This window comes from Genypterus blacodes, unplaced genomic scaffold (assembly GCF_046128005.1).
Source record: "Genypterus blacodes isolate CSIRO-AG114 ecotype Tasmania unplaced genomic scaffold, CSIRO-AGI_Gbla_v1 ptg000156l_1, whole genome shotgun sequence".
Taxonomy (NCBI): Eukaryota; Metazoa; Chordata; class Actinopteri; order Ophidiiformes; family Ophidiidae; genus Genypterus; species Genypterus blacodes.
Window position 1 is genome coordinate 1,247,779 of NW_027466957.1, and position 26,552 is coordinate 1,274,330.

Genomic DNA, 26,552 nt, shown 5'->3' on the forward strand with positions numbered 1-26,552 from the left:
ATTTACGAAACTCCAAACCATACTTGCACGCTCATAAAATTCCCAGTGCGCGTAAAAAACGTGTAAACAATTCTTTTATATTGATTTATTATAAATGTTGTTGCTGTTGTGTGTGCTGTTGGGTTTGATGTGGTTTACTTGTCGACAAAAGTATCATTTTAAACCACAATATATGTTTCCTTTTTAAATTATTAGTCAATGAATGTGTGTGAAAAGTGGCGTTAGATCACTTTCGTTGTGAACTGTGCCCTATACAAATAAAGTTTTGATTTAATTTAACTTTATTTAATTACAGTGTGAAAATTACAATGAGGTTGAGGAGGATGGTGGTGGATTGATTTACAGTGGGAAATTCCTAAATCCTGCCGCTGGCTTACTGGTCTGAGGAGTGTGACTGGTACTTTGGGACAATTTGAGGAATGTGTTGTTACAAATTTACATATTGTATTTCTAAGAACTATAGTCAAATACAATACCCTATCGGAAAGCCCCACACAGAGGTGTGTATCCCCCTGCTCATCAGCGCCCCTCCTCCTCCTCCTCTATAGTAAAACAAGTCAAACCGTCAACGCAACAGAAAACGTCGGAGCACCTGACACACCTCATCAACATGCATCTGCTGCTCCTTTTATCGACTTTATTGGTGAGTAAGATTATTAATACGTTTCATTTTACTGCATTTAAGGTATCGAGTATGCGATCGGTGACGATTAAGTAAGTAAACTGGAGTTATACAGTTGAGAGACAGACAGATTTTGTGAGTTTGCAACAATACATCGCTTGCTGCTAGTGTCTTGTATCTATGTTTGCCTGTAATTTATTGTGTAGTCATATTTTCGAGTCGATAATCATTATTTCAGCGAAAGAGCCTGCGTTTCTAAACATGATTTTTACTTTCAGTTTCGATTCGAGGCTCTGCAGCACTTCAGGAGGCTGGTAGCGGCAGAAAAACATTTGTAAACACAACTTCTTCAGAATATCAGTGTATAAAACAGTGTTATGTTCAATATACAAGTAGAAATGCAGCTGCCTGTCAAGTAGTTTCCGAAAAAGAGATTCTAAAATGTTGGGGACTTTCCACCCCCCGCGCAACTGAACTAATGGTTTAATCCTGATACGGTCCTGCTGTAAAGAGTCCGCTTTGGCATGGATCGACCCAAAATCGACTAGGGGCGGGGGGAGGTGGAACTTCCCCTAACTGACTTCCCGTAATCCACCATCCGTATGCAGATGTGCTGTCAACAAGCAGGGACTATCTGTACTTCTACTACTTAAGTTAAATACTTACATTATCCCTGCTATCAATGTACGTGGTGGAGGGGGATTCGGATTACAGAATAGGAAGTTTGGATAAAACAGGGAAAACTTCATCTCTACTCATCTCTCATAGCTGCCCAGGCACATCTGAAAGTATCAAACTGTCTGGGCGTTGTCACATCCTTCTTATTTTGGAGTCTGTATACTATAAGTAGCTCAGTCCGCTGGGCCGGACAGCTGGGAACCGGAGGGTCGCCGGTTCAAGTCCCCCGTGTGGACCAAGTAAGCAGACTTGTAGCTAGTGAGTTGCCAGTTTGCCTCCAGAGCACTGCCGAGGTGCACATGAGCAAGGCACCGAACCCCAACTGCTCCACGGGCGCCGAAAAATGGCTGCCCTGCACCCCCTCTGTAGTGCATGTGTTTGTGTGTGTGATATGTAGGGGGTGCAAGACAAATTTCAATTGTGTGTGACTGTTGTCAGTTGCATGCAAAATGACTTAAATAAACTATCTTATCTTATAACAAACACCTGGCTGACCAATGTGTATATACGTCTAAAGACCGACATAATTGGCCAATAAGGACAAAACATAACCATCTCAACTTAAATATCAAGTATAAACCCGATTTTCCAGTTTGGATGGCCAGTTATTCATTTTGTGTCATGAGACTTTGCCTTGAAAATGTTGTGGCAGTGTGTGAAGATTCTGCCATCAGGCCTCCAAGCTTCTCTGTGTCTCACACTGGCTGTTGTTGTTGTTGTTGTAGGTGGTTGCTGCTGAGGTTCCCCCTTGTGATCCAGAAACACAATATGTGCAGAATGACCAGTGCTGCAAGAAGTGTGGTCCAGGTAAACACATTCCCTTTGTTCACTCCGTTTGAGTCACTGTACACAACAGGGATAGTAATGTGTGGGACATTTGAAGTAATGCAGTTGTTTATTTCCATACACTTGCCCATGCAAATGTACACAGCCAGGAATCAGCAAAAATATATGCAGTGAAACGTGTTTGCTTTCAACAGGGACTAAGATGACCTCGGGCAGCACTTGTTTGGATCCTAAGTGTGAAAACTGCAAGGACGGTGAATATCGGGATGCCTACACAATTCTGGACAAGTGCCTGCTTCAACCATACTGTGACCAAAGTAAGAACATTTCAACAAAATCATTTTCAATTCAGCATATATTGTATTTACCATCGTCCGATTGAATCGTCACGACTGACAACTGGTGTCCATCGTTACAGATAAAAACTTTGAGGTCCCCGTCAAAACAAGCAAGACAGAAGAGAGCACCTGCGTGTGTAAACAGGGATACACATGCTTGAGTAAACTTTGCGTGACCTGTATGCAACACGCCAAGTGTGGACCAGGATACGGGGTTCAGTCCAAAGGTGTGACGCACATGTGCAGTGCGATGACATCACACATGCAGCTTTGTTTTCAGTGTCATTCAGCGTTTGGAGTAATGCTGTTGATCATAATTTGCTTCCAGGTAATCACACTCATGACACACTGTGCCGCCCCTGTCCTGATGGAACCTTCTCCGATGAGACCTCTGAGGCTGACAAGTGTAAGAAAAGGACAGAGTAAGTACATGTACAGGTTCATTTGATCTCATCTCGGCAAAGATACATTTACACAATCCTTGTTATAATCCTACTTTGTGAACAAACCAAAGTAATGTTATACAATTTGTGCATTCTCATTAGTAGGACGACATCATTGCAGCATGTGTTGCAATTTTTGTTATCATTATCAGAAATCATCACATTGTGTTTGACTTCTCACAGGACAATTAATCACCTGTCTGTCTGGTTTACATGATTAACCGTCAAATACCCTTAAATAACTGTTTAAAAACGCTCCATTGCCTGATGTCTTTGCAGCTGTGTACTTGGATCCCATATCAAGAGAGAGGGAACGGCCACATCTGACAACATTTGTGGTAAGTAAAGTTCTGTGTGAGCTTGTAACTGTAAGAATCTCTCTGTTTTCATTGGTTGCCATAGGCGGTGTTGCGGTTAGACTTGCCTTGCTCATAGTGAAACTACATGTAGGTGAAAAGACTCGCTACATGTGACTTCTGAAAGGGAAATCTGCTTAGGCGTCTGTGGTTTCTGTGGCTTGACAGTTCAGTTTCACCTACATTTACAACTGTTTACACTCCATTTGTGCGCACACTGTGATATGTTGGGGCTTGTGAATCATTAAATGCTCCATTTACTAAAATATAAATATATGATGATTGCTTTTTATAGTGATGTGGAAAAAATACAACAACTACTGGAGATAGAAGCTAGCTAGAAAATGTCCACTGAGACTTTGCAATTATCTTGATTAAGTGTAGAAACATTATTTTGATTGTGATGTTTAACAGACTGGCTAATGAAAGTGTGTCAGCATGTCAGTGAATGTCTCTTCTTCCTTTCCTTGCAGAGCAAACCTTGTCGCGCCATGTACGTGTGATCATTCTAGCAGTGGTCCTGGCTGCCTCGGTAGTCATTGTACTTGGATTCTTCTTGGTATACAAACGCAAAGGTACCTTTTATATTTCCCTTTGATCAAATAATGCATGAGTAAATACAGTAGATACGTGACTGAACTGAGTGTACTGAAGGTTTTGTTCCTTTTGTGTTAGGAAAAAAGACAAACTCAAAGGCAGACACAGAGGTAAATGTGATTATCTTTCTCTGTTAACAGTTATATTATCTGTGTTATAGAATGTATACTTCAGTTGGCAGTAACTCTGTCCAAAGAAGGAACTTATAAGTATAGTGAAGGCAAGTCTCTAAAGCATGTTTACGCTATTTTGTCTTGTAGGACTGTGAAGAGGCAAGTCTGCAAGAGAAGCCAAAGATAGACCACCCGACACCTGATCCTGATCCTGAATCCTTCATATCTGAGGCACAGGTGTCACAAGAAGAGGATATGAGGACTCCAGTGGAAGATATGGAAGAGGAAACAGCAATTCCACATCTCACTGACAATGGGAATTATGTGACAGAGGAGTATGGAAAAGAAGCGATTCTCTCCAGACAGGAATCACAAACAACAACAATACCGTCCCTTATTGAGTTGTAAATGAACCCCATCACTAAGATTATTGTGTCATGTATGTATGTCTGAATGTAACTTGTATGTGTTTATGTGCTACTTTGTGTGCATTTAACGTAGAGGTACGATTCTGGAGACTAAAGCTGTACATATTTGCCCTTAAGTGTGTATTTTAGTGTCAGGCATGCATGCAGTCATGAATTTTGCAGAGTCAGCGTGTCAGCAACTGGTGGAATTGATGGAACAAAAAACAATATTTGAAATATCACGTAGCGGAAAAATATTGCCACTTTCTGTTCTAAAAGTCTGTATTTACTCATTGGTGTTGTAGTAACGTGTGCTCTCCTCAGGGGGGTGCAAGTGAGTCACTGAATCAACTGAAAGTCCGGATTGTTGACTTGTTTGTAAACCATTTAACATGAAGATTAAATGAGGAAACAACTAAAACAGAAGTATTTAAATAGATCATTGACATTAGATAGTTTATGAAGGTATCTTTTGCAGTTAAGGGAACAGGATAAGCAGGTATTGAGACTGGATGGGTGGGTGATAGATGATACTCTATTGTATTCATCTGTTTGTCATGAGATGTTGATCTTCAAAACGGAGGCTCAGTTGCAGCTAATCTGCCCCTCTGTGTGTTCCTGTTTGTGGGGATTTGGAATCTTGAGGTGGGAAAAGAGGCAACTGTGCATTTCAGGCCTTTTTTTTTTTTTTGCTCCCGGGGGTTTTCTCATTATCCCTGGATTAATGGAGGTACAAGCCTTTGAATCTACATGGAAACGGAGGAACTGATAGTGGAGAATCCCTCTGTCACCCCCCGGAACAATACAAATGCCTTATCTGACCTGTGGCCTGCTTCCTGATCTTAGTTAAGGAGATTTAAAAACATCTTTAAAAGTGGAAGAGGATTACTCACCTGTGGGGAATTTAGTACAAAGTAGCAATTTATAACCTTCATGTTAAAGATCATTTGTATGTGTACTCACCAAAGTAATTCGATTTAGATTTAATACACAAGGTAAATGAATATTAGCCTGATGTATATCGTGCTTAAGTATTCTTGTAAATAGTGTTTTATAATTATCTTTGCTCTTGGAATTATTATTTTAATGCTGTTGACTGTAGTGTTCAGATTAGCATGAGTAAAATAAAATTTAGACTTTGTCACAGAAAGTGTCACTGTGATGAAGCATCTGTCAGCATAAACTCAGCCACTCAACTGCAGCTTTCTCTGGAAATCATATTTTATTGTGAGCATTTACAAACATATAGAAAAGTGCAGAGTATAAAGGGGTTACATGCACGGGGTGTCAAATATCACGCAGAGTTGTGGACGACAAGAAAAGGAAAAGTGATTCTGAAAGGTCAGAATACTAACATACACACTGTGTGTGTGTGTGTGTGTGTGTGTGTGTGTGTGTGTGTGTTGCACGGCCCTTCCAACTCAGAACTCCCCTGACATCCACCTCAGTGAAGTTTGCTCAGCTACATTCTTGATTTAGTTGATGAGATCATTAAAGTAACCGTGACGACAGTTATCTTACCATTTTGCATGAAAGTACTCTGGTCGTCTCTCTCCTCTGTTTCCGGTTGTGAGGTTTCCGGGGACCAAAAACGGGTCGCAACACTCTCTTCACTGCGTCCACGGCGCCCCCTAGTGGTCACTTCATGCTCTGATCTTAGAAACGGTCCTCGTCACAACGCCGCACAAACAGACACGCACTTCTTCTATGGCACGATCAAAATCATTCACTTGTAGAAATTATCGGAATTTGTTTCTGCTTTATCCATGGCCCCCAACCTGCACAACAGTGACGTCATTCACATGACATCATGATTGAGGTTTGGAGGCTATTGGAGGAATGTTGATGTTGACTGTTTTACAGTGTAAATACAGTGAAACCCCATGAAAATAAAGTTTGAATAAAAAAATTATAAAACACCTTTTTAGACAAAGTAGTTGTACGGCCTCTTCAGAAGAGTATTTTTATCTGTACTGGCACTAAAGTATTTTATGTTTCTTCAATCTCTCGGGTAAATTGAACCACAGTGCACCAAAGTTTAGCTTGTTAACATGGGACTTAATAACACGTGATGCATTGAAACAGTACAAAACAATAGAATTTAGTTTTTGTTGTATTTTATTTAAACAAAAATATTTTAAGCAAAATATTTTTTTCACAATAAGACAACGGAAGCATATTAATATACAAGGTGGCGATGGAAAATCATCTACATTTATATACAACAACACGTGTTTACTCTTTGGTCTCAGGCTAGACTCTCGATTTCACTCAAACTTCGGGGATAAATCGATGAATCCCTGATGTGTGGAGATGTTAAAGTGCAAAGATGCAGAAAATGTCTCTTATTCTTCCCGCAAAATCCCACTTAAAGAATTTCACGAGTGACGTAAGATGTCGGGATAAAAAGTCCGTTTCTTGAAGCCCATTCGGCCCACAGCTTCCCCACCTGTGAGCCGGTTGGGGGGTAGCTACTGTCCGCGGCTTTCCTCACAGGCTCGGAGGTCGCGGTCTCTGCCAGGGACCAGATTTTAGGTTTTTGACTCACGATAACTTCTTTACTTTCCAAAGCGGATTGCATGTGTTCAGAGTCACTCTTGTTCTTCCTCATATCACCGTCTTCCTCCTGCTGCGGTATCTCTAAGCGCGCCTCCACAGGTGTTGGACTGTGAGAACTTTCTGCCCGGTCAGGCTCAGTCTCATCTTGCTCATCTAAGTGACATTTCTGCAATGAACCTTCATCTTCATCACTCTCGCCTTCCTGCTCCTCGTCCTCCTCCTCGTCCGATTTCCCCTTACACGCCCAGCTGACCCTGTTCTCCTTCTTGAGTCGCCGTCTCGCGTTGGCGAACCACGTAGAAACCTGCGTGAGGCTCATTTTGGTAATAATGGCGAGCATGATCTTCTCGCCCTTGGTCGGATACGGGTTCTTTAGATGTTCGTTCAGCCAAGCCTTGAGCGCGCCGGTGCTCTCCCTAGTAGCCACTTTGGCGACCCGGCCGGGGTCCTCGACTGCTCCGGGGCGGTACGGCGAGTAGAAAGGGCCACCACGAGCCAGGAGCGCGTGATGGTAGGACGAGGCGGCCTTCAGGTCGAAGCCGTTACTCTGGAAAGGGAAAGAAGAGGAAATGCATTTAGTGGAATGGAAGACACCATTTGGTGCGTAATTACGCACAGGGCAACACGTTTCCATCTGTATCAATGAATTCAGACTGAGTTTGCAGGAGTTTGATGGACTAATACAACTTCACTCGAGTGGACTGCGTCACTATTACATCAATATTTCCAAGTTAACATTCAATAAAGAGCGTAACTCACCATGTGTGTGAGGGGCCTGTGTGGATAGGGGAGGAAGTTGTACCCCTGTAGTCCCGGGTAAGTTAAAGGAATTCCAGCTGCCAGCGCTGCCAGATGTTGAGCTTGTTGCTGTTGCACACCTGGCGCACATCCCAGCACCGGTATGTGATATCCAGCCGGCATGCTGATGTTTCGCTCCAAGATGAAGTTTCCAAATCCAGTTTGTGATGCGGGCATGTCTCCTTCCTGCTGTCCCACTGATACTGCTGTGAGTGGCGATCACGCCGCCTCGACTCATTTATACACACAGCTGCCAGCGTGTGTGTGTTGGAAGGGGGAGGTCCTTGTCGTTTTGAGTGACAGATACGTTCAAAAGACCTCCAGCTTTCACTGGAGACAAATCCCATCAAAGCAGCCCTCTGCTGTTCCTTTTAACGTCCCAAGAGGCTGAATATGTGCCACTTTTCGCAAGGGTTTTCTGCAGAAGACTGAAGTTTCGATTGAAATTCAAACAAAGTCAAGGTTTTATTTTGAAATTGTGACGGGCAACTTTATATATTCTTCTTTTAATGCAGCATTTTATTTTACATAGTCTGTAAAACCCAATTCAAGCGTGTGTGACACCTTCAAACGCAACTGCAGCGTTATTAAATGTAACTTTTGCATTGGAACATTGACCGTAAATGCGTCACGGCCCTTGAAAAGTAATGTATTAAGTTGTTTTGGTAGTTTTGAATTGTATTTTTAGTGAAGTTGGTTGACGTAACACGGATTCACAAACATATTTTTCTTTGTGGATTTGTGTTTTTACGGCACTTCTCGTCTCGCACTAATCGGCGTGAAGAAACGAGTCGAATTCATTTAACAACATGATGTTAGTCTATGTTCCTCTGACGCCTCCTCACCTACAGATCTGTGGCTTTGGGAATTGAATTAACAACTTTAATAGCATTCAATTATGCAAATAAACACACCAAACCTTTTTTTTTCTTTTTTCTTTTTATCTCAATAGCAGCTCAGAGTGTCACTGCAAATCCGGTTGTTTGATTAGTGTGATTTCGGTTCACCAAAATAAATGAAATAAATATTCTCTCACACGCATTAAACTATTCCAAAGGTGAATTTTATTTAACTCGGTTGTGATGCAGCTCCTTGAACATATTCCTCCTCTCCAGCCCCAAAGCTTTATACCCTTTAATGTGTTAATTTATCGACTGAATAATCACAAACTGTCCTTTACGCTGCGGATGGTTTTGTTTTTACTAAAGCACAACTTTTCAATGGCCCTAATTTAACGAGGTTAAGTGAAACAGGTGTTGACTAATGTAAATGATAATTTTGCGATAACAGATGCTAATACTAGTGTGTGTGTGTGTGTGTGTGTGTGTGTGTGTGTGTGTGTGTGTGTGTGTGAAAGATAAGAGCAGGAGATTACACTTCTTACTCTTCAAAAGAAGCACCGTGAAGCACCTCTATTATCTTGCATAATTGCAATTATTACATTAGCAGCAGTGAGTGTGTGTGTGTGTGTGTGTGTGTAGTGGTGAGGAGCAGCATACTTATATCTGTTATCTATGATCTTGTAAACATAATAATATTAAGGCCTTTATTCCTCATTCAGAGATTTGTCTTCATCCGTTTAGTTCTGCTAATAACACAAAAGGACAGTTTCTCCAGGCTCCATATGTGGAGATGTTGTTTGGGTCTGAGACGATTGCTCTCAATCTGTTTTGTTACATTAATTTTCACTGAACTTTCTTTGCACAAAACTTCTTTCAACTGTAGAAAAAAAAATATCTCTCAAAGTCTGTAAGTTACATTTTATGAATCTTATTGTCGAACAGAAATGATAATCCTCCTCTCATTGTTATTGATTATTGACATTGATTTTGGCTCTAAGACTCATATGATATTAGAGGTATAGACATCCCATAACATTTTATATTGTTGATATTGTTGGTCAATCTTTCCATGATTTGAATTTTAGCAGCATTGAAATATACACATTGTCAGATTCCAATGAGTTCCTTCAATGTATATGAAGTCTATTTATTTCTTACTTAAATCTCTTATCAATAGGTCATGCTGTCGGATAATACCAGTAAAAAGCTGCAAATAATGATGAGAAAGTGTGAAAGAATAATATTTAATTAAGATGATTAATATATACCAATATATACCAAAAATCTGTGTGTGATGTGAGTGTGTGTGTGTGCGAGAGAGAGAGAGGGAGAGAGAGAGGGTCATAGGTGCTGGGGGTGGTTGGTGTTAGTGGAGTGAGGAGAAGAAGGAATTTATTTGGGTGGGGTCTGCAGGGCCTAAAGCAAATTTGTACAGCCGCAACAATGGGATGAGTGGAATTCAAAAAAGCAGCAGGCTTATGGAATCAGTGGTCTACATCTCACAACACAAACAGCTCAGGGCAGCAGCCTTTGTCCCGCGTGTAGAGCTCCTTTTCATTCTCTTCCTCTTTTAGCAGCTCTGGCACAATGCAGGTGTTGGTCTTGCTCTGACAGGTCGAGTTTGCGCCGTTTGCTTTTAGGATGTCGGTCGTTTACAGAAAAGAAAAGTGACCAAATGGAAGACGATTGTCCTCTGTCCCACGGTGAGATGCAACACCAGATAGCAAAGAGGAGAATATGATCTGTACCGCAGCAAACACCTGGTTCCCCCTTTACCATAAACTCTATTTCTTCATGCATCCTGTCCGTATTCCACGTTATGTTTCATTGAGCGGATCGTTCGACGTGGTCTAGGTCCCGGAGAAAATAAAGGGGGGGAACATTGTAACGGGCTAATGAGCTGCTCAGGACAATAGCTTTAGGTGTGACCTCAATTACAGGCCGTCACCTACCTGTGAGCTGACAAAGGGGCTAAGCATGTAATTAGAATAAGTCATAGCTACGTGTGAACAAGACGACAAAAGCCCAGAGAGAATCCAAAGAGATCTCAACACCTTTACCATGTTAGTTTATTTTCACTCCAGCAGATACTAGAGGGGGAGAAACTTGTCAGGGGGGAAGTATTATATTTTAGGGATATCATGGATGGTTTATAGAGTTAAATAGCTTCACGTCGATGATGAGATGTTTATCTAAAGAGTGTTTATACTTTGGAGCTCTGATTCTTGTTGTTTTTGTGTTTCCAAAGGCAAAGTAATCAGCTGCATTCAGGATTTAAAAGTAGTTTTCATACAGACTAAGAAAGAATTCTTTACATTCATATAAGGAGAACTTCCATATCATTTCAGATTTCAAGAACTGTTTTAATAAATGCGAGCCAGAGCCCCAATTTTCCTCATTTTCCTCCTGAATGGGATTTTCCTGGGGCACAAGCACAAATGGGGAGATGTGAGCAAAGTGTGAATGTTATCAAGCTCTCCCACCTCTTTACTATCTGGCCCCTTCTTCCCCAGACCCCCTTCCACTCTTTGTCCTTTGTCATTACTCTTATCAGGACCACTCTATCATTCTTTCAAAATAGTAGTGGCGCTGAAACTGCTTGCAAATGTAAGTATGTCTTTGTTTAGGGCTGGGCAGTGGCCCGCCTCCCAGCTCCCTCCTGGGTGCCTCCTGATTGACGGCCCTCCGCTGAGTGACTGACAGGCGGCGTTGGTTAGGCCCTGATGGCCAGAGTGACAGCTGGTCCTGCTGCTGGTGACTCTCTGTCGGACCCCGTGGCCCCTGTTGGGTGCTGGACCCCCCTGGGACGCTCCCAGCTAGAGGCCTGGCCCAGTTTGCTCCAGCCCGTAGTCAGAGCAGCTCCCTGGTGTGCTCGTCGTAGCAGATCAGCTTGTTAGCTCGCTGCTTCTCCACCTCAGTCTCAGCTCGTAAAAACAGGCAGAGATGAGTGAAAGTGATGAGAGCGGGACAAGGGAGCGTAAAGATTTATGGGTGTTGATATGAAAAAGTATAAAAATTAATGGGTCACATCTTACTTTGATCCCACTTAGTAAGCACTCATAGGCAGCATATGTGGAATAATACTTCTAACACACTTTAACAAACTGTAAGATGTAAGGATGCGTTTAACCACTAGATCTAATAGGCTACATACTATCAACCAGTAAACTACAGTTTTATCACTGCTTTATTTGATTGCAATCTGTGTTTTTATCTTAACTGTGTAGTTTTTGAGGAGCCTTTGTAAACTCTTAACACTGATGAGTCCTCCTATAACACTGAACTAGATACTGAATTCTTTAGCAGTTTTGCAGTTTTGTTCAATGATTTAATTTAGAGTTGCTTATAAAACGTTTATGTACAAGCAAATTGACTGTCCTTTACTTTACTTAGATGCTTCATAACAGGTAGTTATAAACACATAACATCTAGTAGAGTGTTACAGTGTGTGACTTTATAACGTGTTGAATGTGCCATTTGTCTTAAAAAAAAAAAGTCCTTGTTTACATTGTTTCTCTAATTGTGTTTTTAATCACGTTTTCTGTGAGACAATATTGCATTAGGCCGCTTTACGTTTGGCTTCACAGATGAGCAAACTGAAGTTCACGCATCTATTATTTTCTCTGCAGGCTCACAGAGAGCAGCTAATGAGGTTATTGGGCATCTGTGACGTGACATCTACATTTTGGCCTATTTGTGAAACAATGGTAACAAGGAAGCCAGGGACATTGGGCTGTGTGTTTCCAACTCAAAATAACAAAGCCAAGCAGCGGCTGCTGGGAGGCTGTGCTCTCATGGAAATGAGCAACCGAACCAACAATGTAGCGCCTAATCTCTTCAGAGAGAGGAATCAGTTACACAGCAGTATGCACCCCTCAATGCTTTTCATTAGAGTCAGCGTGCTATTGAACAGTCACTCCACCCACTGACTCACACACACACACACACACACACACATACGCACGCGCACACACCAACACACACACCACACCTCTTGTGTAGCCACAGGCCCTACTCATACATGCACTAGATACAAGGTAGCCCCCCACAACAGAAGGGTTGAAATAAGTGGGGCAGAGGGTGGTATAAGGGGGGGCCAGGCCTCAAAGCATGGGATTAGAGTTAATGTGCCCTCCCTGGGTTATAATCTCTTCAGAGGGGGACTTTGTTTGAGGGGCTCGAGGGCAGTAAGATAAGTATCTATTACAGAAACTCCCTCTTATCCCCCCAACACGCCCCCCCAACCCTCACACCCCTTCAAAAATGAAGCACAAAAACACTTGCCTCTGTTCCCCTCTGTGTTGTCTGATACCAAAGACTCAAAAGCAAGTGCTGCCCTTTTCGGCTAATCAGGAATTAAGGTCTAAAGCCATATTGAGAGGTAGCAGGATCCATATTTACTCCATCTGTGGCCCACAAAGTCAGGCAGTTAAAGTGAGATCAAAGGGAGCTTAAAAAAAACAAGGGACATTTCCACTTTGAAATTCAGAGTAATTTGCCGACGTGTAAAACCCGTTGAAAAAGCCATAAAAAATAAACTAAAATAAATCAAATAAGGATAGAAATAGTTTGATATAAAAGAAAGTTTAATACCAAAATATCTTCATTATATAAATACTGTGCAAAATATGGAATGGAGGCAGGTTCTTTAAATTTAAATCATGCTTCAGCTGGAACAAAACACAACAGTAACTAAATGGAATGGCACAACACTGAGGTCTTACAAACAGAGAGCAAATGAAAGAGGTGAACTCAGATTAATACTGAATTCCTTTACACCACCGACAGATCCAATCAATAACTCACTCACTAAAGCTGCAAATGACACAGGGAGGAGATCAAATACTATCCAGTCAGCTGAGAATCCCAACTTTGATGTTTAGGGAAGATTTACATGACGTGTTAAAGTATTTTTCTACCCCCCCCCCCCTGTACTCTGGAATGTCTTAACACACACATTGATTTCCTTCCTTCTAACTAGACGTTTGCTACTTTTGTTTCAGTGCATAGAAGCGTTATCTTATCTTTTCTCTTCCAATTGACAGATTATGTATTGATATATTTCTCTGTGTTTTGCTGGTAAGTTCGATTAGCAAGCAGAAACTGTTTTCAATCTCTTTCTTATTAGGACATTTAGGACATTATCTGCTAACTCACTCTGCTGTGAGGCGTCAACAAATACGTTCTGAAATCAATAAATGAACCTAAAGCAGTTCACTGTAATGGAATGCATGACTTCACTTGGTTACTGTCTTTGGCTCCATAAGTAACATTTTGCAACATTCATTTAAAAATCAACTGCTTCATCAAATACTTCTGTGGTAAGCATAAATAATACAAATATAGGCATTGTTTTGACGACTCCCTCTCATTAAAATGTGTGTGTGTATCTGTGTGTAAACAGATGATATACTTATGATTCATACACCTTTTTTTAAAGCTTAAATGATGGTTGTGTGAATGTAGAGGCACCAGTACCAAAGGCATACGACACACTAACACTAGTTTGTGTAATAATCTCAATAGTGTCGTGTTTCAAGCAGTACTGTGCAAAAATATGAACACAATTAATACGATGAAGTAACTTTTCATATATATGTACATATTATAGATATCTATATAATATCATTTTTTAAATTATCCGATCATCCAAACAACAAACTGAGAGAGCCGTAATTGTTTCCCTAACTCTTGCATCATTAGCAGCTCCTTCCTTTCTGCTCTGTGTTGCATTGTGGGACATTAGTGTCCAACATGACAACACTCAAACCTGAACTGAATGTATTGTATTTTCACAATCTTGATACCATTTAGTTTCAAAAAAAGCAATTATAATTTCCACTGAGGGCACTTTGGGACACTGGGGCGCTGTGTGTGTGTGTGTGTGTGTGTCTCAGCGGGAGAACTTCCTGGGTCTGAATGCAGGCACGGCGAGCTGATGTGGAGTTGCTCTCTCCTCTTCTATGGGGGCCAGCTCCTCCGCTGAGCCCCACTTCTTCTTCGAGTGAAACAGCGACGCCAACTTCCTGTTCCTGTTCCGCTCTCTGGCCTGGTTAACTTGGAACTCTGGAATGCCAAAGGTTACAAGAAAATGCTTTAATCTAATCCCAATCATTTTTGAATACTTAGGCAGCTCACACATAATCGGGGGAACACCTGAGGTGATTTGACTGATTTGCATGTGGCGTCAATGGGAAATTGAGGAATAGATGAAGAGGCACTCACGCAGCTCATTGTCTTCCTCTGGAGCTTCTGCTTCTTTGATGTTCAGATAATGGCAGGGAAGACGGCCGCTGTAGTCTCTCAGGTTTTCTTTAGCCCCTGATAAGAAACAAAACCACTTCACTGACAGCTTACACCTCCAGCTTAAAGACACAATCCTTGATCTGAATGTAAACAAAAAAAAAAGCCAGAAAAACCTCAAACCAAAACACGGAGACTGGCAACTCGCTGTCACTCTCACATTGCATAACAATTCATTAACAGGATTAACATATGGGATATACAGGATTAGATTAGGAATATACAGTATATTTGTTGAGTGAAAGCATTTTTGTACCATATGTTCCTATGAGCAGGTCAACAATATGCAGATGACGGTGTAATGCTGCGATGTGTAAAGGTGTGTATCCCTGCAGAACAAAGAGAACAACAACAACAACAACACAAAGGACACTCAAATGAAATCAATCTACGGACATAAGTGCTATTTGTGAATGACACTTTGAAATCGTGCGGCAAAGTGGTGGAAAGCTTCAGAACTTACCCCCTGGAGTTTCCCAGGCCCGGGCGCAGCCAATGAAAACAGCGTGAGAGAAAATATACAAATTAGCAAAGGTTATGGAAACACAAGATAATGATAAAAACATAATTGGTTGGTAATTCCCTGAAAATTGCATAGTTCTCCAGTTTTGGCATGCTGGCACACACAGGCACTCCCTGTTTTGGGAAACAATTAACGTGACATGACATGATTTATTAGCCGAGGACTCCTGCAGCCCTCCTGCAACACGTGCTGCTGTAATGCATTTGCACAGCTGGATCTTGGTGGCGATCGTTTAGGGGAACATGACATCACCGAGGGGACGACGGGGAAAAAGTTTCCCTCCAAACCCGCAGCCCCGAAAAGGTGCCGTCCTGTTGGCCATTAGCGGGCCGTTTCAAATCAAACAACTTACATCCCGCTCGCTTCCTGCTTTTACATGTGTGTGCGATGAAAGCGTGGATACTCACATGCTGCAAGGAAAGACAGAGAGAGGAGAGAAAATTCAAGGAATGAGAAAGCGTAGTGTATGCGATAGAAATATAGAATAAAATATGGCAGATGGGGTCCACCTGTTCTAATTACAATATTAGTAATTCCACTTGAAAGCACCAATAGATATTAAAAGCATTCACTTACTGATTTGGTGTTTACGTCAGCACCTGCGTTAGCCACCAGAGAGGCCATGTCCTGGTTACCGTGCTTGGCTGCCCAGTGCAGAGCCGTCTGTGTGGAGAAAGAGAAAGAGAGCAGTCGGTCAAACACAAACACACCTCCACACTACTGTCCAACGCTCGCACTATTGTCAGCCGTGATAATTGCCGAAGCATCATAATGAGCTGCCTAAGCTGAGCAGAACAGGTTGAGGGCAGAGAGCCAGCTGTGCACAGAGGGAATGCCGGGATGGAGAAATGGAGAGAAGGAGGGATGGAGAGATGGTTTCCTGCCATCTAACGGGGCCTAATTACAAAACAACACAGCACTGTGCCCACAGTTGGGGGGCCTGGCCGCCTGTCACCGGGGGGAAGATTGATGATGTTAGTGTGACCCACAGAGGGTAGACCCACCCAGACATCAGCACACTACTGTCAGCACACGACAGGGAGAAACAAGGCCCCCGCTACACCAGATACACCCATATGCTCACACGCTTTCAAGATATGTGTGTGTGTGTAAAGCAATAATAGGCACGCACTGGACACAAACACAGACACATGCAAACCATACCGACCACATCCACCTGTCTGACTCCCACGCAGCTGTGATCTAATCTGTTTCAGGCTTTTCCTACACACTTTAAGCTGTGTAATTATGGGCTATCAACAGGTGAGAGCAAAGTGGAGTAACCACATCCACCCCCCCCCCTCTGCACCCGACCCTCCACTCCCTCCGCTGATGCTCCTCCAGAAGCTTTCGCCACTGCAAAGCTGATATAACGCATCCCGTCAGACAAGCATTCTTCTTCTTCTTCTCTCCTCAATACAATACAAAGATACTAGTAATACTTTAAGTTTGTAAGAGGTGGTTCAGAAAGATTAAATGGCGTGATGAGACTTCCTTCAGTCGATCTCCATCTGGAGTTACATGCACGCTACCTGAACAGGACACAACCTCTTTGTGTCTGGCGTCACACTCATGACACCCAATCTTTACCAATCTCTGCACAACAAGCTTTCCAGCAGTTGGCTACAGACACAATTTTCCTTGAATCCATTGATGGGACTTGGGAAGAGATGGATTCACCTCCCTGTGTTGTGTGTCTGAGAGACAGATTGTGATAGATGCTGTCTGGCTGGAGTGTCTCCATCTCTTTTGTCTGCCCGCTTGTCACATCCTTAAGACAGATTGGCCAAAGGGGCGTTTGACAGGCGGCTCGACGGCTCTCCCAGTGGGCAAGAGTGATGGACGATGCCAAACAGGATGCAGCGTCTTCCCTTCCTGAGTGTCTCGTTTCTGTCCCAGCCCACCGGGGTGGCCCCCCCCTACCTGTCCGATCACTCAAGGACGCCTCTGTCCCTGCCACACGCTCCCCAGTGAGGGAAGTAGCGGCTAAAGGGCCGAGAGACAAACCGACAGGAGAGACACAATGGCCGGTGAGCCTGACGTTTTCTCCTGGATGTGGAGGAAGACAGAGACGACTGATAGGAAAATGATGTACTTACAAACTGTGGGGCAGAGGAAGTCCATCACAGCAGGAGCGGTCGCCCACGTCACAGGAGAGAGGAGGAGGATGAGACAACGAGGGTGAGAATCATAGACCGGGGTCACAGGTCACAGCTGTTACACTGTTTATGCCACGATCTGACGCTATGCAGTGACACATATTGATTCTACAACATTTGGTCCAAAACAGGAAACACTTAAGCCCTTTGAGGATAAAGAAGCAACAAGTAATCCCTTCTGTCCTGGTCCAACATTTGAGTTTGTACCTGGTATTTGGTTTTACATTTAACACACTGTAACATGAATGAAACACACACAGCAGCTTGTCTTTCTTGTGACCGTGGCGATGGTAGATAAGGTATCTGTGTACACTATCTGTGGAAAGGCATCCACCTTTCCTGAACAGGGGAAGGCTAGGGCTAAAGGGAACATCAAAGAGGCCTGAGGGGGATTTAGCACCTTCCCAGGGACATAACCATCATTGTTCTACAATTAATCCCAGCCTGCTCTATTACTTTCAGATTATCTTTAAGTAGGTGAAGTCTTTGTGGGGCATTAAGACTCCCCTTAATCCCAACCCCCCCCTCCATCTCCCTACACTTCAATGGCGGCCCTGCTATCTTGTCCGGGTGGGGATGGCAGAAGCTTAGGGCTACTCTTAGAAGGTGGTCCGCCATGGCCGCAGGACAGTGTGAGAACTGTGACACAGGGGAGGGACAACAAACATGAGCTCAAATCTCTTGAGCGCACAGGGAGACAAATAAAAGGATTTAGGTTGTCAGGGGGCACAGGAGCTAAAAAGCTATCTTTCATAATCCTTTTGATAGTGGACCTTTGAAATGCATGATCTGGATGTTTTAACACAGAGTTCTCAGAATACAATTAAGGGGAAAACCTCCACAGAGTGAGCTTGTGAAAGCCGTACGAGCGAAATGAGAGCCAGTTGCCTGAACACGAGGAATAACGGCTGATAAATCATGAAACGCGGCAACAGAAAAACTGGTAAACTTGGCTGATAGATGAGCATGAACTTAGATTTCAAAGGGATCAATATAAGAGAGGAGAGATTGAACCGAGGTACCAATGTGGTGGTTTGTAAACTTACCCCCTTAGTGGGTCGGTCATGGTCGCAGTCAGAAGCCGGAGCGTGTTTAAAAAGGAGAAAATAAAAGATGTGAAGTCAAAAATCATGCAAGCCACATCTATTGCATTAATAATTAAACTTTGACCAAAACATGCAGCATATAAGTGGACAGAATGTCTTAAAATGCCATATTAAATACTCACAGAGGTGAAGTCCTGATGTGACCCCAAAAGAGACAGAAAACTCAGATATTAGTCAGAGTGTATTTCATTGCATCTCTTAAACTTTTATTTGACTTATTATATAGCATTTTACATCGGATCTAGGTTACGATTCTATTCCATCATATGGTGAAATAGGCTGGAGAGGTCAGAGGTCAGCGTTACCTTCTTGTTTGCCAGCCAGGGCTCCTGGCTGAGCAGCTGAGAGAGGTAGGGGACACGAGCGCAGGCAGCCGAGTAGATCCACTCCTTCTCTATAGGGTCCAGCTGGGAGAGGCAGGGGAGGGAGGAGGGCTGAGATGTGCACATGTACACACACAGGCACACACAGGCACACACCCTACTCTCCACATCCTGTTCTGTGCTTTTTTGATAGAGCTGAAGCTGCAGCCCTCTGATCCATTTCCCACTTTTGACTGAGTCACAGCCAACTGACTCAGGCAGTGTGGGAGACACCCGGCAGCTTGTTGCTATTCAACGGTTCTATCATTTGTTTATTCTCTTTTATTGTTTGATTATCTGTTTAAAGGGGAAAATGACTGTTCACTGTCAGCACTTAACAAGGAAAATTCATAAATGGGACTTACAGCAACAGAAGTGGAGCCCATGCTGCCCGTTCCCTCCTCGTCCTGCTCCGACTCAGACTGAAAGACAGAAAATCAATGACTCTTCCTCTGTGGAGACAATAAGCATAACTGTGACACATTACTCATGATACAGCATCATCACACCCCCATACGCCCATTTTCACACACACACACACACACACTCACACACGCATCCAGTCACGCTGCTGTGATGTTTTCCAGCCGACGAAGAATCTCCAAAGGGTGTCAGACAGATAGAGAGTTAATAAGGCAGCGAGACAGAGGTGGCGGTTTCACACGTAAGGGGTGATGAATAACGATCCAATTAACAATCAACCAAAGAACAACACACTCGCAGTCAGACCATGTGTTTTTGAAACGTCTTACAGTGTAGAAAAAGGTGTCACGGCAACTGATTTATGTTTCTCCCTCTCTTTTTTTCTGTTGCCTCTTTTGATGACTTGATTGCAAATTGTTCTCAGATCACACAGAAACGCCGACGTTGAAACACTCGGCCCTTTCATGTCGTCTCGCACAAACTGTCACACGTCACCGAGCCTAACAGGAAAAGTGGAGGGGGATTGTATTTATACAGCCAATTCCACTCTTTTTCTCTCTCACTTTGCTGGAAACTATAATAAGAGGGAGAGAAAAACAGAGCTGGGAATGAAGTGGAAGAGGCGGAGGGTGAGTTAGAACACAAAATGGTCATTTAAGTACCTTGAAAGCAGTGATTGATTGTATAAAATACTGTAAATAATGGCTTGTATAATGTCAATAAATGATGTATCTTAAATTATGTAATTTGCTATGAGATTAGAGAGACCTGATTTCACTTTCAGGTGCTGTCCTGTATTTAGAGCCTTTGTGGTTTAAGGATTTTAAATTCAAAATGGTGACTTGTTATCCAACATGTGTCCTAAATACAAAGTTCAATGGTGTGACTAATACCTTAAGCAAACACACCTAATCTGATTGCGTTGTTATATTAACACACTCCAAACATATTTCATCTGTCCATGTGTGCAGGTTCATCTAAGAAAAAGCTTCACGTCTTTCTGTGGGATGAATCTCAATCTCTTAAATGGGCACAAACCGTTATTATCTTTCTAATGAGGTCCGACATGTTGCTGCTTAGCATGAGAACAGAGAGATTCATTTTAAATGCAGATTCACCCCCACCGACCCCCCCACTGGGTCCACCTCCCACTCACATGTTCAACATCAGTGACAAAGCCAGGTAATTTACTTAGCACCACCCAGTGGGTAAGGGAGGAATTACAACAAAGGAATCTGAAGGCGTTTTTCTCCCAGTGTCTAAATACTTGTATTTCTTAAAAATCAAGACTTAAATATTAATGTTATTACAGAATTTGGAATAGATTTGCTTAGAAATACATCCGTTTTGATTGTGTAAACAAATAACAAAGCACTATTAATCTGAATTGATGTGGATATTGATTTAAACCACCTTAAAATTAAATTATCTGGTCTAGATCTTCACCTTTGACCCCGAATCTTTGTCCAGTTCATCCTCTCCATTGCTCTGTGCTGATGGTCCCTGTAGCGTTAGCTGCACAACGGCTGCCTCGGCCTGCAGACCCTAGAGGAGGAAACACATCGAGTCAAACTTTCTATGATCTGAGGCCTGCTGAGTGCTCACAATGCAAACATTCAGCGGCGTCAAGTGTTAGTTAAGGTTAATAGCCGGTGTTTACGCTTTAGTTGAAGCCCCTTAGTCGCTCTTTTCCTCCCTTCACATCTGTGCCTGAACAGATAACGTTTGCTTTACAGCCTCTCTGCCCAAATCATGTGCACACAGAGGGTTTGAGCGGCATAAAACACATTAATCTTTTAAATCTATTGCCTACATGCACACGTTCATCACATTAACAATATGTATACATGTCCTTTTACAGGATTATTGTCAAGTGCTGTAATGCATAATCTTTAAATAGCTCCACCATTTATGTAATACACCCGGAGCTTGACCTTCCCATTCGTGTAACTGTAGACTCAACCCAGCAAAAGCACACTTTCACTCTAAGCTTTAGAAAAGCCATTCAGTGCCACAGTGTTCCTCTGTGTCGATGTCCACGCCACAGTCACTGTCATTAATGCTGCTTCACGCCAGCACAGACAATAAAACAAAGGCAGCCTTGTTTAGAAGTAAATACATCATTCATGGAAAGAGTAAACATGTGGCATTGAACAGAAAGCTTCAATTTAGCATGTAGTGTTGATGCTGGAGCACATGCACTGGAATAGAATAGAATAGAATAGAATAGAATAGAGTTCACCTCCTGTGACTGTTCCCTAGTATCCGTTGCAGTAAGAGCAGGCCGGTCCTGCAGCTCCTTCTGGGACAGAGGGGGAGCTGAGGTGTCGGTCACCTCCCACTTGACGGTGGCGGGGACCCTGACCGGGCTAGTATGTCTCTGCTTGTCTCCATCCATCCCATAATGCTCTGCATGTCTCTCCTGCAGCAGCTGCCTGTACTTCTTCTTCAGGACGAGATGCTTCTCACCCTGAGACAGACAGAGAGACAGTTCAGAGAGACAGTCCACTTTCACTTACCAGCCACCGATATACCTACATTAAATATTGATTGAACAGAATTATACATATCAATTATTCCTTATTTCTTAAAGCTATTTCTTAAATTATGCATTATGGATTGAAATGTGAAGTGGCGTAGACTTGTATACATAAAAGTGTAAAAAAAGAAGCAAACTGATGGGACAGACCATAATAGTCTAGCTGGAACGAGAACCCCTCATGGCACTGATTTGTGTGTTTATGGAAATATGGATAGAGATTACATGCCATCAGAGCTTTTTCCACAAAAGGTAAAAACATTTTCTGGTTGACTTACATTCTCTGACTTCACCACAGCGATTCTGTCAATGACGAGCCTGAATTCCTCTCTGTATTTAGCTGCGGGGGAAAACTGAAAATTAACTCCTCATATTTTATCCTCCTTGTTTCAATAGCAAAAATCTTACAATAAAGATGATGATGTATTGCTCTTTGTTAGACATTCATTTCTCAATATGACCGCACTTAACCAACTCAGCTTTTGTATGTTGGCAACAGGATCTGTCTCAGGGACAGAGCAGATGCAGACATGATAACAAACAAGACAGACAAATGTAAGTGTGTGTTAATGGCGCTTCTGTGGTCGCCGTTTCACGCCTTGCTGGATGACACGGCTCCTTTCTGTTTCCTCACGAGGGAGGAGGGGTCCTTTCCTACAAACTTGTGACTGACCAAGTGGAACGCTTGCTCGGATTGCAATGCAGTCACGTCAACGAAAGACAAGAGGACGTCCTCCAGCATGTATCCAAACAGATCAAGCTGCATCCCCCCCAAAGGCTGAAACCTGAGTCTCTTTAGGGCCTACAACAAGTCCTTCCTGTGGGAACTAAACAAACTACAGTTGGCGCACTGATAGACCGCCGCCTCATCAGATAAAGCTGGTATCTGCCAAAGAGAGCAGAGAGCAGATATCCAGACTCGTGAATGGTTTGGGACTACGAGCTTCGACTCTCAGCGTAGTCCAATGGTTATCAAGCAGACAGTTTGGCCGAGTAAACAAAGTGACTTGGTTATGAAATGTTCCAGCTGTAGGTATTTGAGCAATGCCTAGGTGTGCTTGCGTAGGCAGCTCTGGACAATTGAAGTGTTTCCTTTTTCCTGATGCAGACGGAAAGAACATTTGTAGTGAGACAGACACACAGCTCACATTCACAACAACAGGAAATCCAAAGGAAACAGACGTTTACATCTGTCTTAACAAAAGTGCTCCTTGCTTACCAGTGTGAGTAACTCTGTAAGCATGCCCAGTTATTTATTAGCCAGAAGTCTGCACAAACAAGCAGGCGTACACACATCACACACACTCCCCCATCACACATAGACTCTCCACCAAAACCCAACACATTTCACCACCATGGCCCCAATTTTGCAATCTGATGATGAAGCTCCTCATTAGAGGTCTTCATCCAGTCATGCATGTGGACTTAATTATGATTAAAACACGATCATCACAATTATGACATGAAAAGCCGCGACCACATGCTCTGACAGACTTTAAGTATGTGGAAAGCATTTCCCCTAATTGGACAGCCATGTCAGATGGCACAGTGTCAGCGCCGCGCCGTCCAACAACTGCAGCGCTGACAAGAGCATCTGGACGGGACGCGCTGACAACTGCAGCACAAGGTCGCTCTGGATAATCATTCGGGGAGGTTAAAAGATGTTAAGCCTACTTGTGTCCGATGTGTGCCAAAGGTGAAGGCGCTGTAGGGGAGAACCAATAGAAGCCAGTAAACAGAAGCTCAATATTAGTTTGATGAAGGAGTCAAAGAAACTCATCAAACTGCAGGTATTTGGTTGTAAGTGAGTTATGGGCATTTTGATTGAGTTAAGTGATTCATTCAGACACTCCTGATCAGGTATCGCATCATGGGACTTGGTGGGAGGACCCTTTAAAGCCCCCCTAGGTGTGAATGTTAGCATGAATGAGTTTGTGTGTGTGTGTGTGGTGATCTGTCCCATGTCCACTCAATGAGGGGATAGCCAGGGGACACACACATACACACATGATCACATGAAACACGTGGTAAAAACATCTTCTCTTCTGTTACCATCTTTTATCTAAGGGACCCCCACTGGAAATCCCTCTAGTACCCCTGCAGATCTGAGACACACAGTTTGAGAACCACTGGCTAGTCACTAGTGTAGTAGCTGAGCCGCAGGGGCCTTAGGGTGCCAGTGTGGTGGGGCTGTGTTGGTAAATGTGTGGGTCCGCATTCAGCTACAACTGGCCCCGGGGAGGAAATGACACAATTCCTGCTGAAATTCTATCTGTGTGGAGGCTTTTAATGTAAACCAGATGTCTGCTTTGTAACGCAGAACAATGGTGGGATATTCACGCTAAAACATAGCTGTGCGTGGAATAACACTGCGGTGTGTTTACGGAGTGGAAAAGCGCATTCGAATCGAACAACATCAAATATGAGAATCATGAAGTCATTTTCATCCCACTAGTAGTAGTCTGTGCAGACTGTCCGCGAACGCAACGCGGTTCCCATGTTTTCGGGCTAATAACTGCTCGTCCCGGCTACTTACCCCGTAACTGCAAGTCACTATGGCCAATAAAGGGCTTAAATGTCTTCAGTATGTCAGCATTTTTCACTTTGCCTGAATTTCCTCCGGCAGAGTAGAAATAATCCAGCAGCGACTCTTCACTCACATCACTCATCATCTTCCTCGGCGTTTATATAGTCTCTGTAACGATCTCAGCGATTGGTATTTACAAGTAATTATCTTGATGCTATGTATGTTTTTACTCGGGCATAATTCCGTCCCCTTGGCTAATTTGGGAGTAAATGTATCGTTATAGTGCTTATGTCCAACTTCACTCCACCCAGACAGCTCAGCTCAGCTCACTGCGCCTCCTCCTCTTAACCCTTTACAGGCTTTCACTCTTAGTCCCACTCTCTGGCTCACTTTAAGTCCATTTCCATTACTATTCTAAAACTAGTTAGGTTGCTATTACTGATACAACGATGATAAAATAAAATAAAATAAAATAAAATAAAATAAAATAAAATAAAATAAAATAATTGTATCATCCGTATAATTTAATATTGGTATTTAATTTAATATTAGTATTTAATCTAATTTCTGTTGTGTAGAGGAACTCTCCAAACAATCTTAACTGTCCACTTTATCCTTAAACCTTTGAGACATGTTTAGAGTTTGCTTGTTTGTTGTTGTTTTTTTAATTGACAGATTGTACCGTGATGTATTCCATCTAAATAATATACCATTATCTATGATGAGGCATTAGGTGGGACACAAATAGTAGCTCTCACATGTTGTGAACTTTCATATGTTATTCTTAGGCTTATTTTAAACTTTTTCTTTAACCTCTAAATAAAGGCAACATGGGAGGAAAACTTGATTTCCAAATCAGGAGAGCACAGGACCAGTGGCTTTAGGTACGATGGTCCATCAACCGTCAGATTAATTGTGTGATTGCTTTGCAAATATTAAATGTGTTGGATTTACATGTTAATCCCTCCGTCCCCCTCCAGGATTCCTTCTCTTTCAATGAGTTTAATTTAGAAATGAATGATTTGTGTTGTATGTTGGAGGCCGCTGCTCTAAAAAAGACAATATTGTAATTACAGTAAGCTCCTTATCAGCTGATACAATTATTGAGGTGAGGAATTTACAGTACATTGTTGCATGGAAGAACGACCTTATGCTCTCTCAATTTAGAAAACAACACAACTTATGAGGATCAAGAAATTTGATCCTCTAACATATGTTGTGTTTTTATGGAATGAATTTATGTCAGAGAGCATCTGGCAATACATTTAGCACCTTATCAGTGTGGCTGAAATAAATTAGGCTGACTGATTTTGTCAGAGCAGCCAGGCAGAGAATATATTCCACAGAAATACAATTCAATATGTTAATATCTTCTACACCAGTATTTCCATGTACTTGTTGTAAATTTGTGAGCTCAATGGATTTCTTATTACGTATGCAACTGTGAATCTGACCTTTTTCAAGTGTTGGTGCTGAAGACTTGAAGCTGAAAGACAAAAAATACAACAAGACAATTTTAGTGAACTCAACTCTCAAAACATGTATGATTGGCTTCGGGTTTCAACACCAGAAGAAGAAGTTACCCTTGTGATGTCAAAAGAGTCAGTTTGTTTTTTGTCAAATGATCAATAGTGCAACTCATCATCCATTAACTGCATTTATGTGTAAAATGTGGAGTCAACCTTTAAAAAGCTGCATCAAAACATTTAAAAGCATAAACTGCCAGAATGGTGCATTCAGGTGTGATGATTACTGTTGGAATAATGCATGACCTGATAACAACCGCTACTGCTGACTCAACCTGAGGAAAACACTGTTCACCTTCACTGGTCCTGTCGCTGGTTGCAGACGGCAGGTCCTTGAAAGCGTTTTACACACTTTGCAGCTTCTTCTCCGTTCATCTCAGGGATCCAAGAGAGCAAACAAGGACCAGATGTTAAGCAGCGGCCCTCTGCCTTATCTGGAGGTCAAAGCCACCAGGGTAACAGCAGTGCACTGTATTGATGGAGGGCAGATGTTCACAGGGTTATCCATTCCATATGGCTGCCACTCGCCCACGGGCCTTTTCACA

At 42.6% G+C, this 26,552-nt stretch overlaps 3 protein-coding genes across 7 annotated transcripts; 1 reads left to right on the forward strand and 2 right to left on the reverse strand.

The window, feature by feature from the left end:
* Positions 1 to 494: 494 nt before the first annotated feature.
* cd40 (CD40 molecule, TNF receptor superfamily member 5) lies at positions 495 to 4,904 on the forward strand. The gene is made up of 9 exons (XM_076167049.1): positions 495 to 643; positions 2,026 to 2,107; positions 2,281 to 2,403; positions 2,505 to 2,651; positions 2,753 to 2,846; positions 3,147 to 3,205; positions 3,697 to 3,798; positions 3,899 to 3,930; positions 4,081 to 4,904. Exons 1-9 carry the CDS (start codon positions 611 to 613, stop codon positions 4,339 to 4,341), a joined length of 933 nt encoding a protein of 310 aa, XP_076023164.1. The 5' UTR covers positions 495 to 610; the 3' UTR covers positions 4,342 to 4,904.
* Positions 4,905 to 6,708: 1,804 nt separating this feature from the next.
* irx7 (iroquois homeobox 7) lies at positions 6,709 to 7,874 on the reverse strand. The gene is made up of 2 exons (XM_076166194.1): positions 7,659 to 7,874; positions 6,709 to 7,446 (listed from the first exon to the last, which is right to left on the reverse strand). The coding sequence occupies exons 1-2, from the start codon at positions 7,872 to 7,874 to the stop codon at positions 6,709 to 6,711; spliced, it is 954 nt and encodes a 317-aa protein (XP_076022309.1).
* A 5,230-nt stretch (positions 7,875 to 13,104) lies between these two features.
* On the reverse strand, positions 13,105 to 24,779 carry LOC143013057 (uncharacterized). 5 transcript variants are annotated; one of them, XM_076166508.1, is made up of 12 exons: positions 24,491 to 24,769; positions 22,233 to 22,294; positions 21,658 to 21,885; positions 20,862 to 20,960; positions 19,358 to 19,414; positions 18,936 to 19,037; positions 18,753 to 18,764; positions 17,465 to 17,467; positions 15,942 to 16,028; positions 15,099 to 15,171; positions 14,765 to 14,860; positions 13,105 to 14,605 (listed from the first exon to the last, which is right to left on the reverse strand). In XM_076166508.1, the coding sequence occupies exons 1-12, from the start codon at positions 24,624 to 24,626 to the stop codon at positions 14,433 to 14,435; spliced, it is 1,128 nt and encodes a 375-aa protein (XP_076022623.1). In that variant the 5' UTR covers positions 24,627 to 24,769; the 3' UTR covers positions 13,105 to 14,432. The 5 variants fall into 5 exon arrangements, 2 of the variants coding, with proteins under 2 accessions (XP_076022623.1, XP_076022622.1); XR_012965106.1 differs by lacking the exons at positions 13,105 to 14,605; positions 14,765 to 14,860 and adding an exon at positions 15,306 to 15,775 and having other exon boundaries at positions 17,465 to 18,573; positions 24,491 to 24,776; XR_012965107.1 differs by lacking the exons at positions 13,105 to 14,605; positions 14,765 to 14,860 and adding an exon at positions 15,306 to 15,775 and having other exon boundaries at positions 15,942 to 18,573; positions 20,862 to 20,951; positions 24,491 to 24,779.
* Between the last annotated feature and the right edge of the window lie 1,773 nt (positions 24,780 to 26,552).